The following is a 21,301-nucleotide window of genomic DNA, read 5'->3' as shown; positions in this document are numbered from 1 at the left end:
CCCCACTGTAAACTCTGAATTTAAAAAGGACAGAATATGTAAGTATGAGAAAGGGATACAATATTATGACCATGGTGATTACAGTGGAAACAGGCCTCTGCCATGTCAAGCACATTTTAAAAAAATTATCCCTAACTGTGCCACGAATTAGTCATTGCTATTTTCCCAACACATAATACTGTCACATCAACTACCTACAACAATCTCTCTGTTCAGCATTGCTACTCACATAATACACAAGTTGCAATGTAGGAAAAACTGCATTAATTAAATACCATACCATGTAGTTATTACTGTAGCATAAGAAAAAACCTGTGAGAGCAGTGCTAACCATTGTAAAATACTCACTTCCTGAAACATGATCATTAAATATAACCAAATTTATTCATGTTTCTCTAATTTCAGTCACAAGACCTCTGGAATCACATTTTTTTTTTTTTTTTTTTTTTTAAAGAAAACTTCCTAAATAGTAAAAAGCAGCATACAAATAAGGGCTTTAATTTGGTCACACTTTGCACAGTACATATCTAACGAGAAACCAATCAGGTGCTTTTGGGGCAGCTGAGAAGTATCTGCTTCTGCATCTTTCTACTGCCTTCATTAGATTCAGTTACTTGACTGTATAAGATAAAAGCTGGAGCCATTCAAGTGCTGGGGAGTTGGAATCCTGCCTATACCTCTACAGTGGAAACAGTGAAGAAAAACGGGTAAACCCATTTAACTGATACTATTAAGGATTCCTTTGCCGTACAGTACTCAAGAATTCCTAAGTAACGAACAGCATGTCTCGGTTTTTGGCAGCAAAACTGAATAATGAAATTATTTCAGACCTGTAAAAAATTAAAGACATGACCATGGTTTATTGTAGTTAATTGCCCTGCTTTTCAATCCCAAATCACAAGTCTTAACGTGTTTAGGGGTGAGAGGCAGAAGATAAAGTCATTCATCTTGTTCAGTACTACTGATTCTTTGAAACGTGTCCCTCTATGTATGTTGCACTGTCGGTGACTCCCAAGCAGTATCCTGAAGAGGAAGCTGGGGCTTTGGAGTGGAGTCTGTTATGTATAATGCTGCAGAGCAGGATCTTTTATCATCTGCAACAGAGTTCTCCATGATGGCTGTATTTTGTAAAGGTAACTGGAGATGTTCAAGCACCTGCTCTGCAGATTTCTGGTATGAGGATGCTCTTGAAGGAAACTGATGGAAATTGATCTTGTAGAATGTGGGTGGATTGTAGTTAGAGGTGTTAAACTGCAAACCTGATAAACAGTCTCGATGCAGTTTGCACCCCATTTAGAAAGTCTCTGAAATTGCTGTGTCTTTAGACCTATCCACAAAGAGGAGGAAGCATTTAAGAGATTTCTTCCAAACCTTTGGCATTCTATGTGGACAGCACATATCTCTTTTATGTCAAAGTGTGTACATTGGTTTCCCTATTCTCTTCCCTATTTTACACAGGTTTGGGGTAGAAGATTAGCAGGTGAATGAGTTGATTCATGTGAAAGGCAGAAGTCATTTTGGTTGTGATTTGTGTGTGTCTTTGTCACAAAAACACTGTAGGGTGGTGGTGGAGGATGCACCATTGGAGTTGCTATAGCCCCTATTAATGGTGATCAGAATTCTGTCCTCACTGAAAAATGCAATAGTGAATATGTGGCCAGTGTCCAAAGTGTGGCTTAGTGTGACCTTTTCATTCTAGATTCAGGCTCTGTTATGAACTAGAATGTCTGGACTGGGGAAAGAGGCTCCTTATGCATGTTAAGAAATCTCTTTGTGATCAGTTTTGAGAAAACTGAACACCCTTCTATTTGTTGATGGAAAGTAGCAACTACCACTAAGTGCACCGTCAGCAACCTAACAGAGATTCCTGGTTTCTTAAGGACGGATAAACAGTCAGAGTATTGGTAGAGAGGCTGTACTTGCAGAAGTTCTTCCGGAATGGCACATCATCTGAAATCTGGTCCACTTCTTAGTTAAGTACAAAGGATAGCCACTTTCCTGCTGTGCAGTAAAGCTTTCTGCATCTCCTCTGAATACGATGTCTCAGGACTGGGAAGGAGTAAGGCTTTGAGCCATAATATCACCTGTGGGTTGGAATGGAGTGTCCGTCCTTTGTTCGGGGGTAAGGGTGGGTTGAAGAGTCATCGGCAGAGACAGCACCAGTTGCGACAGGTAAGGGTACCATGTCTGTCTCAACCGGTGGGAGTAATCAGAAAGATGAAAGGTATTAAACAGACCCTTGGTCCCATGCAAGGAGAGCATCCCTCAAGGAGTTTTGGACAATGCCTACTCTGGAGTAGTATCATGGACACTTCTTGTTCTGGTAAGTGGCAAATAGGTCTATTATCAGTGTCCCTGATCTTCAGAGTATGTCATGGAGCCTCACCAGATCTATTTCTCATTTGTGGTCATCTGGGAATTTTGCAGCAGAGAATGTCTACTGTCATGCTGTGAACACCCAGAATGTAGACTGCTGATATTTTAATACCAGAAGATGCAACACTTCTGTACGCTTATTGCTTCCACATAGAGGGAGGGTGATCTTACACCCCTTGGCAATTTATGTAGTCTATCTAGGCTATGTTGTCCATTATAACCTTTGTGTGTGTGCCTCTAATCAATGGGAGGAATCAAATGCAGGCATTCCTAACCACTTGGATCTTTTGAAGGCTGATGTGAATACATGCCTCAGCAGGCAACCTTGGCCTGTACTGTAAGGTCACTGAGATGTGCACTCCATCTTACAAGGGATGCACTGGTGGGGAGACGTAGCAGTGGGGTAGGTTATTCAAACAGGATCCCTGTGCAGATGTCTACTGGGTCCTTTCACCAATTCACCGAATATTTAATCTTGGTGGGTAGCAACAGGGGTTTGTCTAGGCTGTCTTTGTTTGGTCTGTAAATTGAACTTAACCACGACTGGAAACATCTCATTTGAAGTTTGGCATGAGCCAAAGTGGATTTCAAGTCAACCTTGGAGTTTATTGCACCCACATTCATTGAATTAGGCAGCAGATGGGAGAAGAGAAATTGCAAGTCTTTCACTGGCATGTGATATTTCTTCTCTGTCTCCTTACATGATGGTGAGATCAATGCAGGGGTCTGCTGTATAAGTTTGGTAGGGGCCAAGAGAACTTCATTGCTAGGGAGAGCTACTCTGGATGAGGCAAAGAAATGTAAAATGTCCTGTAATTTACGGCTGAATTCTGTCACACCTTATAGGGTTAATTGGAAGAGTATGAGGTAGTCTAACAACCTGGAGGCAGCAAAACTGTCTCATCTGGTGAGGAAGATGAGAAGTTAGCATGGGTTGTAACTTCATCCTCAATATCGGTCTCTTAGTCCTCCCTCATCTGTTCATGAAGCTTGGAACAGAAGCTCTAGAAGTAGTGACAAAGGAAGGTGTCTTACTGGCTCCTGGTAAGCCATGCTAGAGCTTTGGAAGGCACCATGTCTATATGCCTGCAATGGATCTCAGTAAGACCACAAGGATGACAGGAAAGGTCCTGGTGCTTGGTACCATATCAGGGACCTTGAGAGAGACAAATACTTAGCAAAAATTAAAATAAATTCAAAATTCAAACAGCAGATTAAAAGAAAAACTGAAGGTTACCAGAAAGTGCACAACTACCAACTATTTGCTTAATCAGAAAAAGAGGTGCTCCAAACTGATTTTTGATAAACTACTGCTGTAGACCTGCTGTTTTTAGTGGAAAGCTTAGGAAATTTATTGCTCAAGTAAAGTGAGTTTCCAGGAACTAATAGATTCTAACATGACATACTTTTAGCCATGAAGAATTATTTTCTCTTTCACATTTAATTATTGAACACCACTGCTCTACAGTAGTAGCAAGAGGATGTGCAGAGACAGATCAGTAAATACCATGTACTGAAGCTTTATGAACTTGACAATGCTATTAAATAGAATGGAAAAATGATTTTTTTAAAAGAAATTACTTTAAAAATCACACAACCTTTCACAGTACTCACTCTACAGCTATGCCCATATTACCCTTTCCACAGGACAGAAAGTATGATAGTTCATGAAGTTATTAGATTTTACAAAAGACCCCAATAACATTGCAAATTAAAAGAAACATTCCCCTACTGTTAAAAAAAAGGAGTTTGTCAAGGTATTTCAAAGTACCTTGCCAGCCCACAGCCATCTGCAGTCTAGGGAGTCAGGGGCTTTTTTGTTTGCTCTTAGTTCTGAAGACCAGGAAAGCTCTATTCATCAGTAATAAAATAGTATTTTCAAAAGTGTACAACACACAGAAATCCTAAGAGAATGTTAATTTTGGTGAAATCTCCCAAAGGAATGGCAATTACTATGCCTGATCATAACCAACACCAACCAAAAATTTCATACAAAAACAATATGTTGAGAAACGTACATGGAAGGCAATAGTTTTCTTAAGCAGACTGGAGAAACCAGAAGAGCTTCTCCCAACCAATCTCTCTCTATTCTATAACAAAAAATAAAGCATACTCTTCGGCTGTGTCTACACGGGCACAAAACTTCGAAATAGCCATTTCGAAGATTACTAATGAGGCGCTGAATTGAATATTCAGCGCCTCATTAGCATTAGGACACTTCCGGCTGCGGCACTTCGAAAGCCCTGCTTTCGAAAGTATGAGGCTCAGCGCGGTTACACAGAGGTCCTTTTGGAAAGGACCCCGTCCCTTTCGAAATCCCCTAACCCAGATCACTGATTGGAATAAGGTGATTCAAAAGGGGCAGGTCCTTTCAAAAAGGATGCCCGTGTAGTTGTGCCAAGCCATGCGCTTTCGAAAGCAGGGCTTTTGAAGTGCTGTTGCCAGAAGTGTCCTAATGCTAATGAGGTGCTGAATATTCAGTTCAGCGCCTCATTAGTAATCTTCAAAATATAACTATTTCGAAGATTTGTGCCCATGTAGACAGCCTTTTAGTTGAAAGGAAAACGAAGTGAAATGATTACAGGTTGAACCTCTCTAATCTGGCACCCTCAGGACCTGACCAATGCCAAATGAGAGAATGTGCCAGACTGCAGGAGGTCAATGTTGTCTAGCAGCATTACCAACACTTCCATTGCTTAGTGGGTTCTTAGAAGACATTTAGGGGTAAACCACAGCTAAATAACAGAACGGATCACTGAGAGACAGGACTGGTGGCTATGCACAAACTTTATGGGACCATGGAAACTTGGCCACATCCATGATAAAGTGGTCATCCAGTTAACTAAAATCACACTGGATTACGGATGCTGCCAGATGAGAGAGTTCCAGATTAGAGAGGTTCAACCTGTACTATATTTTTGTCATGTTATTTTTATTGTCAAGCACTGAATTACTGCTATACCCGTAAATAAACTAAAGCTAACAAAATTATAACATCAACACATCCAAAGTCTAAAGAGACAGGTGTCTTAGCTGTTATTTTAGTGAACTAGTCCAGGTACTGAATGCTGTAGAAGGAAAGCCAGCAGTAACAATTATAAATAAATGTAGGAAAAACATTCAAAATGTATTAACGTTAATGGGGATTTTAATTTATTTGCTAAGCATCTGAGTAACAAGGAACATGATTAAGTAACCCGATATGTCAAGAAACTTTTCTAAAAGCATCAGACATCAGTAAGCTACTTCTGTACTATCTTACACAAAAGTATCGGCAATGGAAAAAAAGTGTAGGCTAACTCAATCCTTCACAGCTGCAGAATGTCCTAAAGAATTCTCTTTTGCCCAGTGCTCATTGCGGTGAATCTTATTCCTTGTGAGATCTTGGGCAGTAATTTTGAATTATAAGATTAGTACATCACTGAACTTCAAACGTTGCCAACTGTATTGTTTTCCTATTCATGCCTTTGATACTTTTATAAGGCAGCCTGGCTCTAAACCAACAGTCTACAGTTTTCCTTTTTAGATTTTTAATAATAAATAGGAAGCTAATTTTCCACAAACCTATGTTAAGAGTTGACTGTGTATGAATATCACATCCTTTACAATGGAGAAAGAGTCCATAACCTGTTTCTTACAGACAACAGGCCAAACACAAAGCTATTTTTGATAATGACACTGATGGAGATGATTTAATATCCAGAGTTCCCAAGAGCTTTCAGAATGCTGCTCAAGTCTAAAATTAAGCACAGATACATCTTCAGTCACTGAAAAACCATTCAACAGCATTTTGAAGTGAAACACATTAGAAACCATGACTGATGGTTCCAAGGCCTAATGAAGATACTGTTCGAATGCAGTTTTGTGTTTTAGGGAAGAGACAACACAATGTCTCTTACGAAGGCTGATTTTGTTGACTATCAATCTGGCATTTAAAAAGCTTGTATGCCATTCATAAGGGAAGCTTTTTTCATTGCACTAGTAAGGAAGGCAATTCTCTACGTAGGGGTGAGCAAGATCAAGCCCATGGGCCAGATCAGGCTCACCAGACTTTTAATCCAGCCTGTGGCACTGCTGACCCACCCTCCCCAACCTTCATTCTCTTCTTGTTGGCTAATCCAGCAGAGGAGATGGGGGAGGATATTGGAATGGACATGAACATGATCTTGAACAACAGTTAGGAGGTGAGCAACTTTTTTGAGTGATTGTTTGTGTGTATTCTGTGATAGGTGAACACCAAGCTGATGTTAGGAGGTGGGGTTGGAGTTTTGGACTGTCTGAAGCACTGTTGTACCAAAGGTTGCATCATCTCTTGCACGCCAAGTGATTGCACAGTTGGCCGTGAAAGTGCAAACGCTGCTGCCCTACAAATATCCTGTATCAGAACTTGAGCCAAGAAGGTTGTAGAAAATGACGGGACCCTATGCAGTGAGCCCCAATACGCAGTGGGGAGACCCTTACTAGCTTATAGCATTCCTTAATGCACATTATCCAGGTTGACCCTTCATTGTTGTGATTTCCTGAAAGGCCCAGTCCTATCTACATAAAAGGCTCAGGCACTGTGCACATCCAGACAGTGAAAACTCTGTTCCCTAGTATTAGTGTGCTGATTAGGGTAAAAGACCAGTAAGAATATGTCCTGGTTGACATGGAAAGAGGACACAACCTTTGGCAGAACTGCTGGGTGTAGCTGCAATCTGACCTTGTCCTCTTGGAAAACTATGAGGACAAGGGTAGATCCACTGTGAGCACCCTAAACTCTGACACTCTCAATGATAGCTACTGATGATACCACCATGTAAAATAGGTATAGGAAGAAAAAGGTGGATAAAGGCTCAAAAGAGGGACCCATAAGCTTGCATAACTATTAGAGTAAGATACCACTCCGGGGGGGGAGCCTGGGCTGACCCTACAGATATCTGCTAGAGGAAAAATCTTTTTGCTGCCATGTACGCACACCCGACATGGAACACACATGAACAATCAAAGAAGAAAAAATAGGTTATTGCCTGATTCAGATTAGCCTCAATAGATCAACCGAAGCCTCCAGACAAAGGCATTTTTCTCCACCTTCCTCCCTCTAGCGTGCATGTCTCTTGGGTGGCTTTTTATAGGGATTACATGACTAGCTAAATGGAAAGTAAAGATTGCTGCATATGGGCCCTTATACAGGGCTTATTTAGGACAGCTGCCAAATAGTAGCAACTAAACGTGGCAGCTTTGTAGCACACCTGAGCTCTGTTTCCATCAGGAGGCGTCTGAAGGCCCCCACTAAGAGGCAATATGAGCCGTGTAAGTATCCCCATTTTACAGACTGACACACTAAGATGTAGTGTGTTAAGGACTTTCCCAAGATGATGTAGGAAATCTGTGGTACAGCCAATAATAATTCCCTGTCTTGTGCTTTAGCCACTAGACTTGCTTCATCTCATCATTAAAAAAAATAACTCATTTCATCCTCAGAGGCTTTGACAAAAAAGGCTAGTCTATTTATAATCTCAGTAGAGATTTAAAATTAACTACTTTATATGCTTGTGATGGGATAAAAAAGTAATTACTGTATACAAATGGCACTGTCATGTGGAGCTGGCTCAACCTTAAAAGGGCTTGGTGGTACTTTGCAGCTAACTATCTGTCCAGGCTAGAAAACTGCCTGGTTCTAGCTCAATAAAAGTATTGAATGTTATTTTCATGACTGGTTTCGACAAAAACAAAACCATTGTAAACCATTTTCTAAAAACGACATATGCTATCTGGTATCACAGTGCAGGAGAGGGCTCCTTCCATACTATTTTCAATCAAGGAGGGCAACGCTGCATGGGAACATCATCAAGTATCTTAAAGGACATACTATTTAGTCTGTCCAATGCTGCTCTGTTCCTTGGCTATATGAAGATCAAAGATGATCTTTTTTGCTTTACCATGTATGAGTGTTGCAGTGAATGAAAATAAAAGGTGGAGTGCTTAAAGCACCAGAATCCATAGCATAATTTTAAAAAGTTTACTGTGAAGTAAGCTACATAAGCTAGATATTAAAATGTCGTTTATTCTATGGAGTTGAAGTATTTCCTGATGGGAAAACAAGAAACCTAGGCCTTGTCTTTCACAGATATTTACATGATATTTGGTTCCAACTAACATGCAGTCCCTCAAAGGGACACTGCCATCCTGAATCTTAGTCCATTTAAAAACACAGGAGTTAAAATAGATCTAGGTGTTACATTAGCAAAATGTTTGATACAGTACCACACGACATTAATCAGTAAACTAGGGAAATGCAACCTACAAGGGACTCAGATCAGGTGGGTGCATAACTGGTTGGACGACTGCTCACGGAGAATGGTTCACAGTGAGGCTGGAAGGGGAATAACACATGAGGTTCCAGTGGGGATCAGTTTTGGGGCCAATTCTGTTCAATATCTTCAAAAATGACTGCAGATGATATCAAGTTGAGGAGAGCTGCAAGTGCTCTGGAGGATAGGGTCAAAATTCAAAATGGCCTGAACAAACTGGAGAAATGGTCTGAGGAAAGTAGGATGAAGTTCAATAACGACAAATTCAAAGTACTCCACCTAGGGAGGACGAATCAATTTCACACATGCAAAATGGGAAGGGACACCATCGGATGGAGTACTGCAGAAAGGGATCCAGGGATCACAGTGGACCACAAGTTGAGTATGAGTCAACAGTGTAACACTGTTGCAAAAAACCAAACAGGATTGTGGGAAATACTAATAGGAGTGTTACAAGCAAGACACAAGAGGTAATTCTTCCCCTCTACTCTGCACCAATTAGGCCCCAACTGGAGTACTGTGTCCAGTTCTGGGCCCCACATTTTAGGAAAGGCGTAGAGAAACTGGAAGGGGTAAAGACAAGAGCAACTAAAATGATTAAAGGACCTAGAAAATATGACCTATGAGAGAAGATTAAAAGAACTGGGTTTGTTTATTTTGGAAAAAGAGAAGGCTGAGAGGGGATGTGAAATTAACTTTTGAGTACCTAAAAGGGTATTACGAGGGGGGAGAAAAAGTATTCTCCTTAACTTCTTAAAATAAGACACGAAGCAATGGGTTTAAATTGTAGCAAGAAAGGTTTTGATTGGACATTAGGAAAAACTTCCTAATTGTCTGGGTGGTTAATTATTGGAATAAATTGCCTACTGGGGTTGTAGAATCTTCATCATTAGAGATATTTAAGAACAGGTTAGATAAATATCTAACAGGGATGATATAGATGGTGCTTGGTCATGCTGGGAGGGCAGGGGACTGGACTTGATGACCTCTTGAGGTCTTTTCCAGTTCTAGTGTTCCATAATTTTCCCTGGAGTAATTTCATTTCTTTCCCAATGCAAGCAGAGCCGTCTGATCCATAGGATAAACTGGGGGGGCTGCCCCAGGGTCCACACTTCTGGGGGCTCAGTGGTGGCTGACTCAACTGTACTAAGGACAGGAGGCATCCAGTGGATTACAGGGTCTGGTGCATGGTGGTGACGGCAGGGGTTGCCTCCACCCACTATGTGCACGCCCAGAGCTAGAGTAGTCTGGCAGCCCACGCTGTTCTGCTGCGCCATCCTTCCGTCCCACTGTGCTCGGCTTCTCAATGGTGGCAGGAAGCAGAGCACTCTGGCCCCAGGGATTTCTGCTTCCCTTTGCCCCAAAGAAGGGGAGGGGGCGCCGGAGTTCAGCAGACTGCTGGGCTACTCCGGCTCCCATTGCCCATGTGATTAAGGGGTGGAGGAGCCACTGCTACTGCCTCATCATGTCCCATCATCCTCTGGACTGTGGTGCTTGGAGAAGGGAAAAAGGGGGTGGGAAGAAGGGAATGTGGCCTGTGGGGATGTGGGCCCGGCCCTGCACCCCCTTCAGAATGGCCCTTAATTCAAGCATCCTTCCTTCTCCTGTTGCTATGTGAAAGATGCACAAAAAAACAGTGAAAAATGGGAGTTGACTATATGGGGCACATAAAGCTCCAGACTCCAACACTGCACAGCGGGGTGAGCAGTGCCAGTGCTCTAGCCACATGGGGTGGCACAAACCTTAGCACATCCCAGTGTGGCTGGAGTACAAGTGTTGGCTTCCTACTGCTGTGGAGGAGCCCCGAACTTCATAGGCCAGATCAAGGCAAGCTGCCTGGCACATCCGGACCATGGGATCTGCCTGGTGGGGGAGGAAGAACCTCTGCACTGGGAACAGCTGTGCAGGGAAGCTCTTCCCCTCTTTGCTGGCCTGAAGTGAACATTAGAAACCACTAGGAAAGGTATAGAAAAGATAAAATATCATATGATTCTATATAAATCCACAGTATGCCACTATCTTGATCTAATTGGTCCACTGCAAAATCTGATTGCCCCACTGCAAAAAAATAAAAAAATAAAAAAAATAAAAAACCTAATTAGAAAAGGTAGCAAGAAAGGCAACTAAAACGATTAGGGGTATGGAATGAGGAAAGAGTAAAAGATTGGGATTTTCCAGACAATTAAGGGGTGGATATGGTAGAGGTCTGTAAAATCTTGACTGGTATGGAGAAAAAACGTTATATACTTTTCCACAGAACACAAAAACTAGAGATCACCAAATGAAACTAATAGGAAGCCAGTATAAAACAAATAAAAGGACGTTCTTCTTCATACAATACACAGTCAATCTGTAGAATTCTATTCTTGGAGATGTTGTGAAGACCAAAACTATAACAGGATTCAAAAAAGAACTACCTAAGTTCACGGAAGATAGGTCTGTCAAAGGCTATTAGTCACGATAAGCAGTAATGCAATACCATACTCTGTTTCCCAGAAGTTGAGAATGGACAACAGGGGATAATCCCTTGATGACTGCCTATGCTGTTCATTCCCTCTGAAGCCTGGTCTACACTAGGGAACAAAGTCGATCACATATATGCAATTCTAGCTACCTCCTTGGTGTAGATTGGGGCTCTTCAGGTTCACGCCAATGTCCCTTAGTCAATGCGATAACATGCAGTGCTAGGGTCGACAGCTGAGCCCAAAGAGATCAGTCGCAGTGCCTAGAACACATACTAAGTATACACATAACTTGAAGCACCTGGCATTGGGCACTGTCAGAAGGACCACTGATCTGATCTAGTACATCTGCTCTTTTATTACTCTCAGCGATTTTAATCATTATAACATGTTGATTTTAATAAAATTTAGCCTTCCTCAAAAAGTTGGTACTTTCTGCTAACCAGAAGGATACACTTACACATTATACAGTGCTTTTTTATGCCAGTACTTGCCAGCATGGACTACCTTCACCTCGGCAGCCCCAGCTCTGAGATTGGCAGGGGAGAGCAAGCTGAGTACTGGTTCCCTTTTTTTTGTTGTTGTTTTTTTTTTTTAAAGCACTGCATTTATATAATCCATAATATAGCTTTATGGACATTTTCAGATTCTTAATGCTTAATTATATTTAAAGTAGCGGAAAATGCACTTGCTAGATTATTCATTTTTACTCATTTTTGTCAAGCCACATTTGGAAATTGAAAGACCATCAAAATGAGTACTAAAATGTTCTATTAAATACTTTAGATAACAACAAAACGTGTTTGTTTTAAACTGACTGATTCAGGAAGTAGTAGCTGTACTCAGTGAGCTGAACTGATTGCTTCTGACCACTACGTCCTTCAGGAGTTAAGAACTAGTAGATCTCATCCTCTCATACTTGGTTTCAGAAGGTGCTTTTCCAACTCTCAATCTGTTTCTCAGTAGTGAGTTAATAAGTCCCCCAAAGAAACTAACTGAATAAACGACATGAAGAAAATATTCGTTCTGAACAAGAGGCTACAGCTGTTAAAAAGCTGATTTAGCACCTCAAAAAACTGTGGTGCCACGTATTGAACTAGTAATTTCCACTAGTATAGTTATTTAACTTTCACCAAAACTTCAAAAACAAACATGTACTGCTTAATATTACTTATTAAATTTAAATGACTAATTATTCAATACACTGTAATCATCATTCAAAAATTCTAACTAACTGCATTATTTTAAAAAAAATCAATTTTTATCTATTCTGGTTTCTGGCGCTGTTGTGTTCTTGATACCTGAGCTTTTATAAGCTAGGATAAAGGTATGAGACGAAAGCAGTGTATTTATATCAAAAGGCTTATCTGTTCTATACTAATCTCCTAAGCATCAGAACAATATCAGTAAAAATGCTGATGGTATACAGAGTTTTAAAATATGCATTAAATTGATCAGAAGTTATGAGTTCACATAACTGTGCATTACACACTTCCTCTGCACAAAAGTATCTTCATTAATACCCCATATCTCTCTGATGCTGTTTAATAACTCCGACAAGTCACCAGGAAAGCTCCATAACCCTTCCCTGTGATCTATTCTGGACCCCACTGAAAAACATTAAGCAGTCATAAGTAAGAGAGATGCAAAAGGTATTTGAACTATATATTACTTTTTTCCCCTTTAACTGATAACATAATAGTATCAGACAGAACAGTTCTGCAGGAAGCCCATTATAATCCCCAATGAGAAAACAACTGAGCATCTAATTTTATTTTCCATTAAAATCAACACCCATTACCACTGTATCCACATTCTTTAAGAGGATGCCTACGCTGCAATTAGTACTTGCTGGCCTGTGCCAGATGAGTTAGATTAAAGGACGATTTAATAGTGGTGTAAATGAGGTTCAGCCTGCAGCCTGAGCTCCGGTACCATCCCACCATGAAGGGTCCCAGCACCTAGGCTCCAAACTGGGTAAGAAAATCTACACTGCAATTAAACAGCCTCGTAACTTGAACCCTGGTGAGCTGACATAGGCCAGCAGGGAATATTTTTGACTGTCATGTAGTCATACCCTAAGGACTGTCTTTCCATTTATGTAGATACATACTGTTTGGTCAGCTGTTCTATTTTACCTGTCATTCTTGCTCTTATTACATGAATATCTTTTTTCCATTTGCAATGTACACTTCCAAATCAGAGAACTGTATTTAATACACTTCAGACATCCCACTTCAGCAGAGATAACAACAGGATAGACTGTAACATTGCTTGTGAAGTGTCCAATATGCATTAACAAGCACTGTCATGTAGAACTTTTCAAAATTTCAAATACTCTAAAAACCATTAGCCAATCTGCATCTATATGAAACACGTGTGTCAATGGTCACAGAATAACAGGAATTCAGTATATTCTGTAATGGAACCATTAGGCTGAGAGAAAATGCAGTACTGAAAAAGCATATACACATCAAGTTATATAAGGTACTAAAATGCCTTGTTCTAAGAGAATCACTTGGGTTAAAGCAAAATGCATAAAGGAAAATCACTAGTGGGATACAGTACTTAGGCCTCTACATGAAAAGCTACTCTTTACTGTAGTGAACTAAATTCAAAGGTAGGAAACACTATTTAACTACAGTCTGATCCTGGAAGATTGGAAATTATGCCAGGAATGTGAGCAGGCTCCTTAGATGTGCTTAATATTTTTTCTGATGTTTATGGATAAAATTTCATTTCTTTCACGCTTATGATTTTGTCTTTCACTTTTCTGTTTACACAGTTTATGTTTGTCTGTATTACCTGTGACATGTTTTCTTGTGAAGAGATAGAAAATTCTTTACAAAGGTCAACAAGATTCAGCTGGTTTACTTAATTGGTTCTTTCTAAGGTCCATCAACATATTTAGCATTATCAGCTCCACTTTTAGAGAACATAAAAGTTAAGTAAGTAAATGTGACAGTTATGCTTCTGTACAAAGAAATACTACAAGACTACTTGTTCAAAAATTGTGTTTTTATGTAGTAGATGGAAGTATCTCTTGATCTTCTCTTATATCCCTTCTAATATATTCTTTTCAGAAATCTGATTTGTCCATTAAAAAGCTACTTCCTTACAAAATCAGACATAAGATTTACAAAAAAAAAAAAATCCACACAATGTTAATGAAAAAAAATCACTGATTTTCTCACATTTACCTTATAATTATAAAATAAAGCAACTGGAATATAAATATTTTAAGTATATACACATATTGACTTACATTTTGTGTTTGGTATATAGAACATATAAACAAATCTTTGCACTGACTTTGCTAATATTTTTAACACAGTGTGTTATAAAACAAGGCAAATATATAGATAAGATGATATAACCCTTCTGTGTACTACTGGTGCAGAATTCACTTTCTTACAACACATGGACTGTTCCTGAACAGAATGCTCTTGGACTTAGTAGAGCAGCCTTCTTAGGTCTATTGCATACAGAAACACACAAAAAATTTCCATACTACAGAAAATACCAAGCCACAACGTTCAGGTAGTCCTAGTAAGATAGATTTCAATTACACTTACACTTACACACACACACACACAAAATACTCACAACATGTACTGAAAACCGTTACAGCAACATTGCAATCTTCTAATAAACACAAATTTCCCATGACCTCCATTAACTATTGTATACTTTGAATATCTCAAAGGCCTCTCTATATATTTGCTCTCTATATATAGCAATGAAAAAAATGCCAAAAGTGCTGTTCATTAAATTCAAATAGTCATGGTACACAATTAAGGCCATACTGCTTTAAAGAGTTAAAAATGTTACTATTTTTCTGAATTATATATGTGAAATACTACAAACTAAACTCCATTCTGTCATGCTGGCATTCCTGAGCAGTATCTTTTAGTGTTTTATATTTTTGGGTTAAGGCGTGTGTGTGCAGGAAAATTACTAACAGACATAATTCTTTAAATGTACAGAGACGTCTAAAATACAAATAAAACTTTATAAATATACTATTACTGAATCCAAGGTTGTCTCGCAGAAGCTGCTGGCTGGAGGTGGTGACAGTATTTGTAAAGACAGGTAGAAGGAAAAGAATAAAGGAAGTGGAGCCTTGGAGGAACAAGGAGAGGGGCACAGAGCCATGCTCCCCGATTTCAGAATCCGGGTTGCAAGATAGTAGACTGGCCAAGCATTGAATGGAACCCGAAAGCAAACCCAGGAAGGCAAGATAAAAGATGGCTGGACAGTGTAAATCAAATCAGGCAAGAGTGCTGGCAGATTATGCGGCAGAAGGGGCGATCCTTAACTGCTCATTTCCAGACTAATCTTGGGAGTTTTGTAGTTGATTTCTTGTGAGTAATGCATTCTTTTAAAATGTTATTTGAAGCACTCGTAAATTAAAATATGATCTCCCTCCCCTAGTCCAGCTAAATTAATGAATAACAGATTACTAAACCTATAAATAGAAATAATTTCCATTAATAATTTATTGATGTAAGACACCAGGTTCTTGACAATTGGCAGAGATATTAATTTCTGAAGTAAGTATGTTGCTTTGTGATGTAAAGGTCATTCAAACTAGCAAGGCTCCCAGCTGTTCAAGGCACAGACTGAAACACCACCTGGGAAGACATTTGGCATACCAGAAAACAACCGGGTAACGTGGGGGCGGGGGGAGAGGGAGAAGCAGTTTACTTGACAGTCTAATATTGACTATGCTCTCCACGTAAAGATCAAAAACTTCTCACCTTGAAACGTGACATGGATGCTAAACTTTCTGTAACTACAGACTACCTGTAACTGAAAGTTAGCATTAAAATTATATACTATTTTGGGCAACAGTGTGCATGTGATGCAATTTTAATGCCTACATTTCAGAAATGTTCTGTGTGCAACACTTCCAGTATGGGCCTCAGAAAACAGGCTTCAGCCTCCCTATAGCAGGCTTTATTCCACAGCATTACCCGCTGAATGCCAGTATTAAAATATGTGTCTGCGTACATATAAATATGTATATACCCCGCAAACCATCTGTGTGCAAGGCACTGGGCTGGTACAGGGACATCTATGATTTATGATGACACGTATAAATACACAATTAAGCATTCACACATATGGATATCTACACACAGCCCTGTCCCTCCCAGCAACTTGCTAACCATCCCACCCCTACAGAATCCTTCCCCACACTTTCTGGCCTTCTGTCCTATTTTTAGGATGGCAAAGATCTAACATGTCAGCCCATCCTTTTGCATGGCCTGCTGTCTAAAGTTTCATCTGAAAGTGAAAATTCATCTGCATCCTTATGCAAAATTTAAACCAAACATATGACCTAATGCTGTCAAAATAGCTCATGATCAGTGTCCTATATAAGCCAGTCACTGAATTTGACACAGAATCCACCTGATTGCAGAAATGCGCTCCTGGATTTAAGCTTTCATTTTCTAAAACTGTTATAATATAAATAATTAATCAAAACATGGTAGCATCCAGAAGCTTCAACCAGGATCAGCACTGCATTGTGCTGGGTTTTACACACACATTAAGAAAGGGCCCCTATTCTTCAGGGCCTTAGTCTTTTTTTAAACTGGAGTTTAATTAATGCGGCACAGTAAAATTCTACTTGATAACAAAACATTAAATGAGATAGTTCAACCACACCTCATTTCATCATGACCCATTTTAGAATTTAACAGAAACTATTACAGAACTCAGCATGGACATGCAAACCAAGGAAGCGTTGCAACAGAATTTAGAATCAAGCACAGGAGCTTGCTTATGATAGTGGGACACAGAATGAAAAGCAAATATATAGAGAGGCCTTTGAGATATTAATCAGTACCACATTAGGCAGTTCTGACTCTTTCCTATTCACACAAACTACTTATTCAGAACACTGCTCCTCTTGGGTATGAAGAATGTGGACAGTTGGAAACCATAACCAACCACAGCTCAGTTGAAATCTGCCTAATGGAACTGCTAAATGTCTGTTTAGAGCTGAAGAAGTTCCTTCTGCTAGGGAAGCACGCTCTATAAAGAGGGCGGTGGCAGACAGAATAAGGACCACTGTACCAGGCACGAGAGAGGAATATTTTTCTTGTCTCAGATTTGGTTGGTTTCTGATACCTGGTTGGTGGAATGTTTCTATCAAAAGGGAACTTGGATTCTCCTTTGTCCTGTATAACACTGAAAAACTCTGAAAATGATTGCCTTTGGATTTTTCTAGAGACATATAATCTGAATTTAAGCTTTATAATTAAGGACAGCTATATTAATTCATTTGGGTTTTAAATCAAAGCAACAGGTTATGTTTTCACAGAAAGCCCTTTTATTTGTTTGTTTCCAGGAGGGGTGCATTAAATGGATAGTCAGAGAATCTTGGGGGGGAAAATTACCTAATAATTTTTTCCAAATCTCAACAACCTTCAAGGAATCCAACTAATTCTGCTGAGAGTGAGCTTGAGAAGCAAACATAATGATGCATTTAGGAAAGTGTTTTTAGCTGCATCATATACAGCAGGTTACAGCAGGAGAAACTCAGAGAAGCCCAAAACCAAAAAAAGCTAAAAAAAAAGCCCCCAAAACATAACAGGAGAGGACCTGAACTTCACTAGGGACCTTGAAGCTTGAAACAAAATAGATTCAAGAAGTCAATTAGGTGTGAACATGATCCCTCCCAAAAGTAACATATACAATATCCCAGGTTAAGTGAAGCTCCTAGATAGCCACTTTTCACTTCCGTTCCTTTGGGTTGTATTGTGAATTTACACTACACGGAAAACAAGGCCAGAATTGCATACGCTGCCTTCATCATTCCATCTTACACATGGGAGACTAAAAGTAGAGCCTAACCAGAGCATGCAAACTTCGAAGTCTGTGGTCCAGTTTGATCCTATTCTCCATATTTCCTGAATCCTCAATCAGATACTTCAAATACTTTCTGATTTCCTGGAAGTGGGTATTCAAGCATCTACCACCAACAAAACTTAAAACACCCAAACAAACCTAGCAAGCAACAAAATCCTAGTAAGCTAAAAATAATGAACAGGAGAAGCAGTTTATTTCTTATATTGAGTGCTCTATGTAAGGAAAGAAGACAACTTCACAAGGAGATCAGAAGTCAACCTACAAGCTAAGCAGATGTTTAAAAACAAAAAATATCAATAAAATAGGCGCATCCAAGATCTCAAAGCAGTTTCCAAACACTACTAGATGATTTTGATGATGTTCTTCCCCAGCAAAGAATCAAAATATCATGAAATTTGTTATATACAATTATCCTGTTGACCAGAATACAAATATGATGGTCTAGAAGATGTGGCTTTTGAAGGTACAATAAAATTGTACTGGGAATCAACTGGGGGTGTTCTGAAGTAACCTCTGGAAACACAATGTGCCTTTGCATGTCATGATCTTATTGCAGGTGTCAATACACATTTGAAACAGCAACCATTAAGGCTTGGCTAATTATAAAGATCTACATAAGGGGTCAGCAACCCACCAGAATGAGTGTCAAGTGTGGCATGCAAGCTGATTTTTATGGGCATGCCAGGTGGGAGCTCAGCCCCGCACCTTCTCCCCCAGGAGTTTGCTCAAAGTCATGCAGCCCGTGGACTAGCAAAAGACCAGCTAATGCTACCAACCACCACCTAAACAGTAAAGCTCTGCATCATTATTTATTTATTAACAAAGCTACTGTAAGTAGGACTATTAGTGACTTTAAAAAGTATCATGGGCACTCGGACCCTACACAGAGGTCAAATTTGGGCACTCCACCTTGAAAAGGTTGCTGACCCCAATCTACACGTTGTCAGCTCCCTTTTGCATCCCAGCAAAATTCTGATTTCTTCCAGCTCCATGCTGTAAACTGAAAAAAAGACCACTTGATAATTACAGTCAGATCAACAAACAAGTATTTCTAGGATACTGCATGTCTCAGAAATTTATTCCCAGATGGTAAACTATACTCACAAGCCTTCCATTCTCATTTACCCTGTTACTATTCTTGCTCAGGTTGTGTCCATCTCAGACAAACCTACCATGTGGTAGTGTTATGTTTGCACCATCAATGATTGCTTGTGCCAGTTCATGATCATTGCTCTCAAACGCATGTGCAGCAGCCTTGAGGGCATCCCAAATCTCCTTGCGGCCTTCAAAAGCTGGTGCTGTGTCCCAAAATTCATCTCTTTTACTGCGCAGCTGTCCATCCGTCATTGGGTAATCGCTTTTCCATTTTGGTTTCTCTTTTTTCAAGGGCTGATTACGACCTAAAGCAACTGTAAAAAAAAAAAGTTACAAACATATTACTAAAGCCAACTTGGTTATATTTTAGTTAGGAGCAGCTTCAACTTCCTGGAAAATCTGTTTCGTTGTAAGCTCTCCAATCCTGCACATGATTCGTACAGAGCTGTAATTCCTTTTTTAAGGCTCTCTGGTCATTTCAAAATTCTCCCCTATCCCACATCAGATATTACTCTAATTCTTTTTGAGGGTTCCCTTCCACTGTCCAATTATACTTGCCTCTCTAAATGTCTAAAGATTTCCTGTGTGTCCTTGAACTCTTCTCCATGCTCCCCTGGTAACTGTATCTTCACTTTTTATGCCATCTGCTACAGCCTACATGACTTATTCATAAAACAGCAGAAATCTTTCAGCCTGCTACAGCAGCTATACTGTGAGAAAAGCATATTAACTAATGGCATCCTACTGCCACAGAGGAAATACCTTCTTTTCTATTCTGCTGGCTGTGAGGTCTGTACAAATTATGCTTCTTAACTAACTGTACGAATTTACAAAACAAAGTATTTTTATTGTCCTTTTTGTACGTCTTATTTCCCTTTTTGCATTTATTCAGCTTTTTAAGAAATTATGATTCCGAAGCTAAGATCTTAGTCCAGGCAAAAATCTCTACAGACGTAGTATAACTTTACAAGATTTCCCATAGTGGATACTTCATTTACATGAAATATTTGAGGTTCGTTTCATTTTAATTACAGCAATATTTGTTTGACAGAAAGACTGCTAAAAAGGAACCATAAACTTTTCTTGACATAATATTAGGACTGCTTGTTCAGTTCTTAAGCCTTTTGGTGAACCACATAGTCTTTAATGGTTCTCGAACAAATTATCCCTTTGGGTTTGTAAGCAGCTGATCCAGCAGAATAGTTATTAAGACTAACATGAAAGAACCCTGTTTGTTTTGGAAGCCTAAAAATGTCCCCATCTTCCTAAGCACTCTAATACTACAATAGTTGGGACCACATAAGTATTTAGGGTTAATAGAGTTTTTTCCTAAATATTTCATAGAGTATATTAAAAATCTGGGACAGTTATTTTGGGACTTTTTGCCTTGTTTACAAATTGTACAAGTGTGAAACCATGTAATGATCTTGTTTTTATTTATTTATTTTAGTAAAACAATCTGAACTATAGAGAGGGCAGGAACTTGGCGGAAATGATCTCATGTGGGGGAAAAAGCCTCTGTATCAGTAGGAGTTTAAAACAAAAGAAGCAGTATTTGAATCCATCACCAGCAACAGCAGCCTTGTCAAAATGGACCATTTCCCCTGACAGCAGATTGGGAAGGCAGTGAAAAACAGAAGGGAACCCTTATCCTGGTCAAATACCACAAGACTTGAGCATGTAAAACAGCGTTCATAAAGGGAACAAATGTTCTCCAGCCAAACTTAGGGATGCTTGTGGCTGAACTGCATTATTCTAGATGTGGGGCTCAGGCATATGATTGGTGAGGATTATTACATGTTTATGTCCTCTAAGCACTAGTCTACACAAGTCTATCAGTCAGTTTAGGAGACCAGTACCTACGAGGGTGGGAAGATTCCTTTGACATGTTTTTAGTGAAGCAGCCTTTACATTTCTAGTACAGGTTGAACTTCTCTAATCTGGAGTTCTCTCATCCAAAATCTGGCATGATTTCAGTTAGCTGGGCAACCATTTATTCTGGATGTGGCCAAGTTTCCTGTGATCTCATAAAATTTGTTTACAGCCCCTACTCATGGCTGACAGCGTTCTGTGCTGTTATTTAGCTCTAATTTACCCCTAAACATCTTCTAAGAGGCCAATAAACAGTGGAAGTATTGGTAACGTTGCTGGACAATATTGACCTCCCATAGTCTGGCAAACTCTCTCTTCCAGCAC

The 21,301-nt window shown here is 39.7% G+C and overlaps 1 protein-coding gene across 1 annotated transcript in view; it reads right to left on the bottom strand.

The window, feature by feature from the left end:
* The window catches only part of UBTD2 (ubiquitin domain containing 2), a 110,049-nt gene that overhangs the window by 32,708 nt on the left and 56,040 nt on the right, over positions 1–21,301 (bottom strand). The window contains exon 2 of the mRNA XM_075009672.1: positions 19,183–19,419. Coding sequence (XP_074865773.1) covers positions 19,183–19,419 — 237 coding nt within the window. The remainder of the gene's footprint in view (positions 1–19,182; positions 19,420–21,301) is intronic.

The sequence above is a fragment of the Carettochelys insculpta genome, chromosome 15 (assembly GCF_033958435.1).
Source record: "Carettochelys insculpta isolate YL-2023 chromosome 15, ASM3395843v1, whole genome shotgun sequence".
Lineage (NCBI taxonomy): Eukaryota > Metazoa > Chordata > Testudines > Carettochelyidae > Carettochelys > Carettochelys insculpta.
Note: the sequence above shows the minus strand (reverse complement) of the source record. Positions and strands in the feature narration are given on the sequence as shown.